The following is a 12,039-nucleotide window of genomic DNA, read 5'->3' on the forward strand; positions in this document are numbered from 1 at the left end:
CGTCTGTCCTGAGCTGCCAGAGCCGCCCGTCTGTCCTGAGCTGCCAGAGCTTCCCGTCTGTCCTGAGCTGCCAGAGCTTCCCGTCTGTCCTGAGCTGCCAGAGCCGCCCGTCAGTCAGGAGCTGTCACGTTCTGACCTTAGTTCCTTTGTTATGTCTTTGTTTTAGTTTGGTCAGGGCGTGAGTTGGGGTGGGTAGTCTATGTTCTTTTTTCTATGTTGTGTTTATGTGATTGGCCTGGTATGGTTCTCAATCAGGGAAAGGTGTCGTTCATTGTCTGATTGAGAATGGTACTTAGGTAGCCTTTTCCCACCTGTGTTTTGTGGGTGACTATGTTCTGTTTAGTATTTTCTGCACCTTTCAGGACTGTTTCGGTTTTCGTTTATTTCAGGTTGTTATTTTGTATTTTCAGTGTTCAGTAAAATAAACATCCTGAACAAATACAACGCTGCGCATTGGTCCGCCATTTCATGCTCCTCGTCAGAGGAGGACGAAGAAAACCGTTACAGTATGATTACCTTTCTAAATGACCCCTAATGGTAATATCTACTGTATGATTACCTTTCTAACTGACCCCTAATGGTAATATCTACTGTATTTTTAATTGACTCCTAATGGTAATATCTACTGTATGATTACCTTTCTAACTGACTCCTAATGGTAATATCTACTGTATGATTACCTTTCTAACTGACCCCTAATGGTAATATCTACTGTATGATTACCTTTCTAACTGACTTCTAATGGTAATATCTACTGTATTTTTAATTGACTCCTAATGGTAATATCTACTGTATGATTACCTTTCTAACTGACACCTAATGGAAATATCTACTGTATGATTACCTTTCTAACTGACTCCTAATGGTAATATCTACTGTATTTTTGACTGACTCCTTTCTCCAAGTTTCTCCACCTTTTGAAAATGCTGCTCTGTTGTAGAGCAAAGGTTTACACATTGAGAAACATACCCAGTATCTTCATACTCATAAACCCACATAGAATGACTTTTGATTTTACTTCTAATGTATCACAGTTTATATCTCACCTATCTGGTCTGTAACTGGTCTCTCTCTTCAGTCAGAAGAGAATGACTTTTTTGTTTTATCTGGTCTGTAACTGGTCTCTCTCTTCAGTCAGGTTGTTGTAACTGTCTATAACTGGTCTCTCTCTTTAGTAAGGTTGTTGTAACTGTCTATAACTGGTCTCTCTCTTTAGTCAGATTGTTGTAACTGTCTATAACTGGTCTCTCTCTTTAGTCAGGTTGTTGTATCTGATCTGTAGCTGGTCTTTCTCTTTAGTCAGGTTGTTGTAACTGTCTATAACTGGTCTCTCTCTTTAGTAAGGTTGTTGTAACTGTCTATAACTGGTCTCTCTCTTTAGTCAGATTGTTGTAACTGTCTATAACTGGTCTCTCTCTTTAGTCAGGTTGTTGTATCTGATCTGTAGCTGGTCTTTCTCTTTAGTCAGGTTGTTGTATCTGGTCTGTAACTGGTCTCTCTCTTCAGTCAGGTTGTTGTAACTGTCTATAACTGGTCTCTCTCTTTAGTCAGATTGTTGTAACTGTCTATAACTGGTCTCTCTCTTTAGTCAGGTTGTTGTATCTGATCTGTAGCTGGTCTTTCTCTCTTTAGTCAGGTTGTTGTATCTGGTCTGTAGCTAGTCTTTCTCTTTAGTCAGGTTGTTGTATCTGGTCTGTAGCTGGTCTTTCTCTCTTTAGTCAGGTTGTTGTATCTGGTCTGTAGCTAGTCTTTCTCTTTAGTCAGGTTGTTGTATCTGGTCTGTAGCTGGTCTCTTCCTTCAGTTGTGTTGATTTTATAAAGGGAAAAACTCTGGAACAAGTTGTTCCTTTTATCCTCAGAATCTGTGATTTCTCTGTTATCTACACAGTATAAACACAGAGTTACTAGGTAAAACACCAGGTAAATAGGCCTAATAACCTGCACGTCTTACAACTAGGTGATAATCAATGAATTTGGACACAAACTCACAGTAGACAGACAGGTCTATGATCCCAGCCAGTTGAACACACAGCAGCCCCAGACACACTGCAGCAACTAGGAAGGGTCTCTTCCCTGATCTATTAGGCTCTGTGGAAACAAACAAGATACTTTTACGTTGTTATTTGGTGAGTGTGTGTGTGTGTGTGTGTGTGTGTGTGTGTGTGTGTGTGTGTGTGTGTGTGTGTGTGTGAGAGAGAGAGAGAATAAAGGAGGAAGTTGTGTGCGTCTGTGTTACTTGAGTGCTGGCCTCCTGGTCCATTATTAGGAGCAGTGTGTGCTGTCTCTTCTCTCTTGGTGCTGGTCTAACTGTCTCTCAGGGTGTCTGCACTGACATAGATATCCACAATCCTCTCCTCCATCTCACCTCTGTTAAACTTGACCTTCTTTTTCATATCTGGTTCAGCATAGATGACCTTTGACATCTTTAACAATGCCTGGGTCTTTCTTTCTATGTAGGTCTACTATACATGAAGTCTCTGCTTCTAGAATTAATGTGGTGGTCTTCCAACATGGCCACCAGGAGGCGTCGTACGTCAACTGTAAGACCTCTATACGTTAAGTCTCTGCTTCTAGTGATATCTCTGTCTCTGAGTCATCTGTGTGTCTCTGTCTGTGTGACTACTGTAGGTGTTAACTCTAGGGAAGTATCAACAAAATGTCACGGGTAGTTGTGGCTATGCTAATACAACAAAATAGAACAAGTTTGCATACTGTGTGTGTGCATGTGCGCGCGTGTGTGTGTGTGTGTGTGTGTGTGTGTGTGTGTGTGAGAGTGTGAGAGATTGTTACAGTGATTATTGTTGAACCATTTTCTGCAGAACAATATAAATCATTCCATGTCTCTACATGTTCATCTTGTCCAGAGTATATCTCAACACAGTCCTGTCCAGGGAATGGGACTTGCTATTTGTGATGATGGACAGGACACTATGATACCAGGAAGATATAGATCATAGAGGGGAAGTGGAGAACAAAGACTAGTTGTTAACATATATTAAATATCATATGTAACAGTGCCAAGATAATTCAGGGAGTTTCCAGAACTCCTCCTTCCTTTCACCTTTCTGCTGATTTGGACCCTCTGTTTACTCCCAAATATACATCAACATGTTCAGGAGATCCAGGACTACAAACATGGGTCATTATAATGTCCAGACAATAGATTTTTCACCACAAGATTACACCAAGTGGATATTGAGGGTGGGTATGCTTAACCAGTGAGGATCAACCTGATTGGTTGAGGAGTTTTTGAGTGACAGCTGGTTGAACCACTGGAAATATCCACTTCCCTTCCCTCTTTTGGGACCCATATAAGGTAACAACAGTCAAATATGAACATTTGATATTGTGCTCATATGTAACTTGACAACAAAGACTGACTGTTAAATATTATTAAGTAACATTGTTTGATATCTCTACTACACTCATTGATTGGTGATACAGTCAACTCCTATACAGTGTATGTAATGGTGGTTTGGTACTGTAGAGAATGTCATCACCAGGCCTGAATTGGAGCATGTAAATATCTGTAGAATATATTTTAATTGAATATTATGTAAATGCACAAAGTCAAATGTACTGAATTAATGTTGAATGAAGCTACAAGAAGCAAATTAAGACTTTTATTAAAATGATACCACAAAGAAATACAACAATAGGTGTGTGCGTTTGTGTACGTGCATTCATGTGTTCGAGCGCATGTCTGAATGAGGGTGTGTGATGGTGTGTGTGTGTCTGTGAGAGAGAAAGAGACAGACAGAGAGAATGAGAGAGAATGAAGGAGGAAGTTGTGTGCACTGTAAGCTACTGTATGTGTTACAGTATGTTGTCATGGTGATGTTAAAGCGATTTCTCACAAATCCAGTTGAGTTTGATGCCACATGATATGTCATACCATGCCTCCAGAGGACTCTGATTGTTACGTATCTGAACATAGTCCTCCTCACCATATTCTGGTTTGCCATCACCATTATCAGGCTGATTTGGAGACCAGTACCTACAGGGTTAAAAACAGTCAGATATCATGGTTAATATCAGTACCTACAGGGTTAACAACAGTCAGATATCATGGTTAATATCAGTGCCTACAGGGTTAACAACAGTCAGATATCATGGTCAATACCAGTACCTACAGGGTTAAAAACAGTCAGATATCATGGTCAATATCAGTACCTACAGGGTTAACAACAGTCAGATATCATGGTTAATATCAGTACCTACAGGGTTAACAACAGTCAGATATCATGGTTAATACCAGTACCTACAGGGATAAAAAAAAGTCAGATATCATGGTTAATACCAGTACCTACAGGGTTAAAAACAGTCAGATATCATGGTTAATACCAGTACCTACAGGGTTAACAACAGTCAGATATCATGGTTAATACCAGTACCTACAGGGTTAATGACAGTCAGATATCATGGTTAATACCAGTACCTACATGGTTAATAACAGTGGTTAATGGTTAATACCAGTACCTACAGGGTTAACAACAGTCAGATATCATGGTTAATACCAGTACCTACAGGGTTAATAACAGTCAGATATCATGGTTAATACCAGTACCTACAGGGTTAACAACAGTCAGATATCATGGTTACTACCAGTACCTACAGGGTTAAAAATCATCAAATATCATGGTAAATACCAGTACCTACAGGGTTAAAAACAGTCAGATATCATGGTTAATACCAGTAGCTACAGGGTTAAAAACAGTCAGAAATCATGGTTAATACCATTACCTACAGGGTTAAACACAGTCAGATATCATGGTTAATACCAGTACCTACAGGGTTAAAAATCATCAGATATCATGGTTAATACCAGTACCTATAGGGTTAACAACAGTCAGATATCATGGTTAATACCAGTACCTACAGGGTTAAAAACAGTCAGATATCATGGTTAATACCAGTACCTACAGGGTTAAAAACAGTCAGATATCATGGTTAATACCAGTACCTACAGGGTTAAATTCAACTTTGTTGACTGCTACCATCAATAACAATAACCTGTATAGATAAACGTTGAATGAACTGATAATTGGCCCCTTATGGTCAGAGTAGTTATCATCTCTTAGTCTGTGGTCAGTGTTGGTCCACCAGTTGAGTATGAAGAACCTAGAGTATGAACAACACAGAGAATCGGTCCTTCTCCTTACACTGTGGTCAGTGTTATTATAACAGTAATATATTACCTTGGGTTGGTCAGTGTTATTAGAGCAGTAGTATATTACCTTGGGGTGGTCAGTGTTATTATAACAGTAGTGTATTACCTTGGGTTGGTCAGTGTTATTATAACAGTAATATATTACCTTGGGTTGGTCAGTGTTATTAGAGCAGTAGTATATTACCTTGGGGTGGTCAGTGTTATTATAACAGTAGTGTATTACCTTGGGTTGGTCAGTGTTATTATAACAGTAATATATTACCTTGGGTTGGTCAGTGTTATTATAGCAGTAGTATATTACCTTGGGGTGGTCAGTGTTATTATAACAGTAGTATATTACCTTGGGGTGGTCAGTGTTATTATAACAGTAGTGTATTACCTTGGGTTGGTCAGTGTTATTATAACAGTAATATATTACCTTGGGTTGGTCAGTGTTATTATAGCAGTAGTATATTACCTTGGGGTGGTCAGTGTTATTATAACAGTAGTATATTACCTTGGGGTGGTCAGTGTTATTAGAGCAGTAATATATTACCTTGGGGTGGTCAGTGGGGTGCCGTCCACCCATCTCCAGGTCGCCTCAGTAACAGAGTCAGTCAGACCAATCCATACTCTCTTCTTGAGTTTGAAGAGAAACTCCTGTTGTTGAGAAAGATAAATAAATATGCATATACCCCTTGCACACCCATATCTTCTCTCTCTCTCTCTCTCCCCTCTCACTCTCTCGCTCTCTCTCTCTCACTCACCTGTTCCTTATCGCTGTTTATGATCACCAGGTCTGCTCCTCTCTCCAGACAGTCCTCTCTGCTCTCCTTCCAGGTTTTAGTCTCAGTAGACAGGAAGTACCAACTGGATTCAAACTTCTGCCAGCCTTCAGGACAGGTTTGTTCTACAAGATGAAAACATGAATTTCCTTCATCTTACCACACTGGATACGTAATGAAAGAATACAGACACACGATAAGGTGTGAGGGATTAATGTTAATAAGTTACTGTAGGTTTACTCACTGAGATTGGTAGACCTCCCACTAAGAAAATCTCTCTCAGTCTGTAGCTGGTCTCTATCTTTAGTCAGGTTGTTGTAACTGGACTGTAGCTGGTCTCTCTCTTTAGTCAGGTTGTTGTAACTGGACTGTAGCTGGTCTCTCTCTTTAGTCAGGTTGTTGTAACTGGTCTGTAGCTGGTCTCTCTCTTTAGTCAGGTTGTTGTAACTGGTCTGTAGCTGGTCTCTCTCTTTAGTCAGGTTGTTGTAACTGGTCTGTAGCTGGTCTATCTCTTTAGTCAGGATGTTGTAACTGGACTGTAGCTGGTGACCAATGTCTCCATCTGTAAAAGGGAAAAGTTTATCAAACATGTAACTAAAACACTATTGATGATTAAGTATTAAGTAGCCTACTTAAGTCTCAGTAAAAACATACTAAACTTACAGTAGACAGACAGGCCTATGGTCCCAGCCAGTAGGAGAACACACAGCAGCCCCAGACACACTGCAGCAACTCCAGAGGGTCTCTTCCACCACTGAACATGTACTGAATCACAAATGATTAAAGATCTTTGGTAATGTGTTTTACTGTTTCATCCAGGATTGAGACAAATAAAGATATGATACTACAGGTTATCTCACCTGTAGTGTATTGTGTGTGTTATTTGTTTGTGTGTGTGTGTGTGTGTATGTGTGTGTATGTGTGTGTATGTGTGTGTGTGTGTTTGTGCAATCTTACCTGAAACAACAACTCCATCTCTTGGACTGGACTTGAAGGCTCTTACATTGGAATAATTTTGGTCATCAATGTCTGTGTTCTTCACTGCATCAGGCTCATCGTCTTCAAATCTATCTGAGATTTCATTGACTCCCTCTGACATCTTTAAACACTTGTGGTCAGATACAGTAACTTCTACTTCTAACCTCAACTCTAATGTCTGTACCTGTGTCTTCTCCCTGCACTGTCCTACGTCTGTGTGACTTTAGGTAGTGAAACTCTATAAGTCAACCACAATGGATTAGAAACACTGGCAACCATGTGACCCAGCCTTAGTGTGATAAGATACTACATGATATGACTCCCACCAGCCTTAGTGTGATAATATAATACATGATATGACTCCCACCAGTCTTAGTTTGATAATATAATACATGATATGACTCCCACCAGCCTTAGTGTGATAATATAATACATGATATGACTCCCACCAGTCTTAGTTTGATAATATAATACATGATATGACTCCCACCAGTCTTAGTTTGATAATATAATACATAATATGACTCCCACCAGCCTTAGTGTGATAATATAATACATGATATGACTCCCACCAGCCTTAGTTTGATAATATTATATATTATACGACTCCCACCAGCCTTAGTGTGATTAATATAATACATGATATGACTCCCACCAGCCTTAGTGTGATAATATAATACATGATATGACTCCCACCAGCCTTAGTGTGATAATATAATACATGATATGACTCCCACCAGCCTTAGTGTGATAATATAATACATTATACGACTCCCACCAGCCTTTAGTTTGATAATATAATACATGATATGACTCCCACCAGCCTTAGTGTGATAATATAATACATGATATGACTCCCACCAGCCTTAGTGTGATAATATAATACATGATATGACTCCCACCAGCCTTAGTGTGATAATATAATACATGATATGACTCCCACCAGCCTTAGTGTGATAATATAATACATGATATGACTCCCACCAGCCTTAGTGTGATAATATAATACATGATATGACTCCCACCAGCCTTAGTGTGATAATATAATACATGATATGACTCCCACCAGTCTTAGTTTGATAATATAATACATGATATGACTCCCACCAGTCTTAGTGTAATAATATAATACATGATATGACTCCCACCAGCCTTAGTGTGATAATATAATACATGATATGACTCCCACCAGCCTTAGTTTGATAATATAATACATGATATGACTCCCACCAGTCTTAGTGTGATAATATAATACATGATATGACTCCCACCAGCCTTAGTGTGATAATATAATACATGATATGACTCCCACCAGTCTTAGTTTGATAATATAATACATGATATGACTCCCACCAGTCTTAGTGTAATAATATAATACATGATATGACTCCCACCAGCCTTAGTGTGATAATATAATACATGATATGACTCCCACCAGTCTTAGTTTGATAATATAATACATGATATGACTCCCACCAGCCTTAGTGTGATAATATAATACATGATATGACTCCCACCAGCCTTAGTGTGATAATATAATACATGATATGACTCCCACCAGCCTTAGTGTGATAATATAATACATGATATGACTCTAGATCATGCTATATGATGTATGTGTGAATTCACTGGGTCACAATTTTGTATCTGCTAAAATAAATTGGGATCCTGTTAATTGACATATACACTACATATATCCTGACTGAGTTTACAGCACCCCCAGCCTTCAAATGGAGAGCACATTATGGCTCTCACTCTGTGACTGGTGGTGTGGGGGGAAGTTGTCCCTAGACGCTGATCTTAGGTCGGTTTTGAATTTCCACCACAAATGGTTATGGTTAGGATTGGGTGAGATAACCCTGATCCTAGATCTGAACCTAGGGGAAACTTCCCTCCGTGGTGTGACCGGCCACCAATGGCCATCTACAGTAGGGGTCTTTTTTTATCTATGCTGACTGTGAAGAGTTACTCAGAATGAAAAAGCAGAAGTTCTGACAATATCTCCGTAGTTTCAGTTTGGCAGATTTAGTAGAACAGAAAGAAGAATAAAAACCCTTCACATGTATTATGACAAAAAGTTCATATTTCCACCCTGTCTTTCAGTACAACATAACATATACATACATACTGGTTATATCTAATGACACAACTCTCTCTGCACTGATTCCACTGTTCCACATGACATCTACCTACATGAACTATTATACAACTCTACAGCTCTACTCTATTCCACAGGAGGAGAGAAAACATCACACAATCCTTTCCTCTGTCGGCATCTTAATCAGAAGATTTAAAGGGGGACTTTAAATATGTTTGTGTGTGTGTGCGTGTCTCTGTGTGTGTAGGTGCTTGTGTGTTTGTCCTCTCAGTACTTTTCTGATCTCTGTCAGTGACGAACTGCAGGCGAAACTGTTCTAAGTATTCAATCACATTCAATCAGGAAGCTGGTCGACCTGCTAGGACAGTTCTGCAGAATCTCTCCTTTCCACAATGTGTTCATGTTAGTTTGTAAGACAAACCGCTCAGACCACACAGACGTTTTTGTAAGAAGAGCGATTTTTGGGGCTGTCTCATGTTCTGACAAACACCGCTATAGTACGACCACCTTCCACCACAGATGAGGAAGGGCGATATCGGAGGATGTGGTGGATTGAGACGTGGCCCATGCAAAAAATAGATATCTGCTGCTTAAACTGACAGATTTTGATGAAGATATTTTTATTGTGTTCTGGGGCGTCAGTAGGGGTTTTCTAACATTCTGTAGAAAGAACGATTCATATATTTGAAGTGGAAATGATGAAATGCACCACATGCCGTGTGCACAAAGTAAATCCTAATGTTGTGTTGATTTGTCAAACAACTACTGGTGTACAAGAAGCTAGAATCTGAGGAAATAACTACTGCTATAAAGAGGAAATAATATTGGTAATACACTAGTTTTTTTTCTCAGTCAGGTTGTTGTAACTGGTCTGTAGCTGGTCTCTCACTTCAGTCAGGTTCTTGTAACTCGTTTTTATCTTGTCTCTCTCTTCAGTCAGGTTGTTGTAACTGGTCTGTATCTTGTCTCTCTCTTCAGTTAGGTTGTTGTAACTGGTCTGTATCTTGTCTCTCTCTTCAGTTAGGTTGTTGTAACTGGTCTTTATCTTGTCTCTCTCTTCATATCTGTCAGGAACGGATATAACCCTGACCATCGAGGCCGAGGCTGCTGGAGCCACAGACTTGAACAACACATTCCTGCGTCTCTCCGTTGTAAGCAAGGTAAGGGTCTTGTTTCAAAACTCTAAAATGGCCTCCTTTTCTCATATCCTCTCAACATGATATGAAAGGAATTGGTTGTTTAAGCTACCAGTTCTTATCAGCTACATCAGTTGTCTGACTAAGCTCTCTCTCTCTCTCTATCTTTCCCCTCTCTGTGTTCCCCCCCTTCTCCGTCCCTCCCTCCCTCCCTACAGGAGACAGGTTTAACCACTCCCCAGAACGGGCTACCAGGCGTCTCCTCCAAGTTACCAGGGTTCTGGTCTAGAAGCACGATTATGATTGCTAATACAGTTTTGTTTCGGTACTGCAGTATAAGGGACGCTTGGCCCAGAAAGACAATTTCCATACACGGCCACATAGAGAAGTCAGATTTGAAAATGTGTAATAAGTCACTTTAGTCATCATCCTGACGGGTTGCATCACTGCATGGAATGGCAACTGCTCGGCCTCCGACCGCAAGGCACTATAGAGGGTAGTGCGAAAGGCCCAGTACATTACCGGGGCCAAGCTTCCTGCCATCCAGTACCAACAACGACGAGACGGCCTACAGGGAGGAGGTGAGGGCCCTCGGAGTGTGGTGTCAGGAAAATAACCTCACACTCAATGTCCACAAAACAAAGAAGATGATCGTGGACTTCAGGAAACAGCAGAGGGAGCAGTCCCCTATCCACATCGACGGGACAGTAGTGGAGAGGGTGGAAAGTTTAAAGTTCCTCGGCTTACACATCATGGACAAACTGAAATGGTCCACCCACACAGACAGCGTGGTGAAGCTGTACCTGTAGTTAGTATTACATCCACCCAGGTCTCTGTCACCAACTCTACAGTTGTATCTGTAGTTAGTACTACATCCTCCCAGGTCTCTGTCACCAACACTACAGCTGTACCTGTAGTTAGTATTACATCCACCCAGGTCTCTGTCACCAACACTACAGCTGTACTTGTAGTTAGTACTACATCCACCCAGGTCTCTGTCACCAACACTACAGCTGTACCTGTAGTTAGTACTACATCCACCCAGGTCTCTGTCACCAACACTACAGCTGTACCTGTAGTTAGTACTACATCCACCCAGGTCTCTGTCACCAACACTACAGCTGTACATGTAGTTAGTACTACATCCACCCAGGTCTCTGTCACCAACACTACAGCTGTACCTGTAGTTAGTATTACATCCACCCAGGTCTCTGTCACCAACACTACAGCTGTACCTGTAGTTAGTATTACATCCACCCAGGTCTCTGTCACCAACACTACAGCTGTACTTGTAGTTAGTACTACATCCACCCAGGTCTCTGTCACCAACACTACAGCTGTACCTGTAGTTAGTACTACATCCACCCAGGTCTCTGTCACCAACACTACAGCTGTACCTGTAGTTAGTACTACATCCACCCAGGTCTCTGTCACCAACACTACAGCTGTACATGTAGTTAGTACTACATCCACCCAGGTCTCTGTCACCAACACTACAGCTGTACCTGTAGTTAGTATTACATCCACCCAGGTCTCTGTCACCAACTCTACAGTTGTATCTGTAGTTAGTACTACATCCACCCAGGTCTCTGTCACCAACACTACAGCTGTACCTGTAGTTAGTACTACATCCACCCAGGACTCTGTCATCAACACTACAGCTGTACCTGTAGTTAGTATTACATCCACCCAGGTCTCTGTCACCAACACTACAGCTGTACTTGTAGTTAGTACTACATCCACCCAGGTCTCTGTCACCAACACTACAGCTGTACCTGTAGTTAGTATTACATCCACCCAGGTCTCTGTCACCAACACTACAGTTGTACCTGTAGTTAGTACTACATCCACACAGGTCTCTGTCACCAACACTACAGCTGTACCTGTAGTTAG

At 40.8% G+C, this 12,039-nt stretch overlaps 1 protein-coding gene and 1 pseudogene across 1 annotated transcript; one reads left to right on the forward strand and one right to left on the reverse strand.

Moving 5' to 3' along the window:
* Positions 1–12,039, forward strand: part of LOC149980194 (uncharacterized) — a 57,556-nt pseudogene that overhangs the window by 6,618 nt on the left and 38,899 nt on the right.
* Positions 3,610–7,033, reverse strand: LOC118966648 (uncharacterized). Its single transcript, XM_090188717.1, has 6 exons — positions 6,924–7,033; positions 6,598–6,722; positions 6,179–6,496; positions 5,917–6,059; positions 5,706–5,809; positions 3,610–3,997 (listed from the first exon to the last, which is right to left on the reverse strand). Exons 1-6 carry the CDS (start codon positions 7,031–7,033, stop codon positions 3,841–3,843), a joined length of 957 nt encoding a protein of 318 aa, XP_090044843.1. The 3' UTR covers positions 3,610–3,840.

The sequence above is a fragment of the Oncorhynchus mykiss genome, chromosome 10 (genome assembly GCF_057628025.1).
Source record: "Oncorhynchus mykiss isolate SJ-2025 chromosome 10, ASM5762802v1, whole genome shotgun sequence".
NCBI classification, from domain to species: Eukaryota; Metazoa; Chordata; class Actinopteri; order Salmoniformes; family Salmonidae; genus Oncorhynchus; species Oncorhynchus mykiss.

Coding starts and splice junctions, on each gene's coding strand:
- LOC118966648 (XM_090188717.1), bottom strand. CDS start 7,033: ATGTCAGAGGGAGTCAATGAAATCTCAGATAGATTTGAAGACGATGAG. Junction 6,497..6,597: donor CATAGGCCTGTCTGTCTACT/GTAAGTTTAGTA, acceptor TCCCTTTTACAG/ATGGAGACATTGGTCACCAG. Junction 3,998..5,705: donor ACCCCACTGACCACCCCAAG/GTAATATATTAC, acceptor TTAACCCTGTAG/GTACTGGTCTCCAAATCAGC.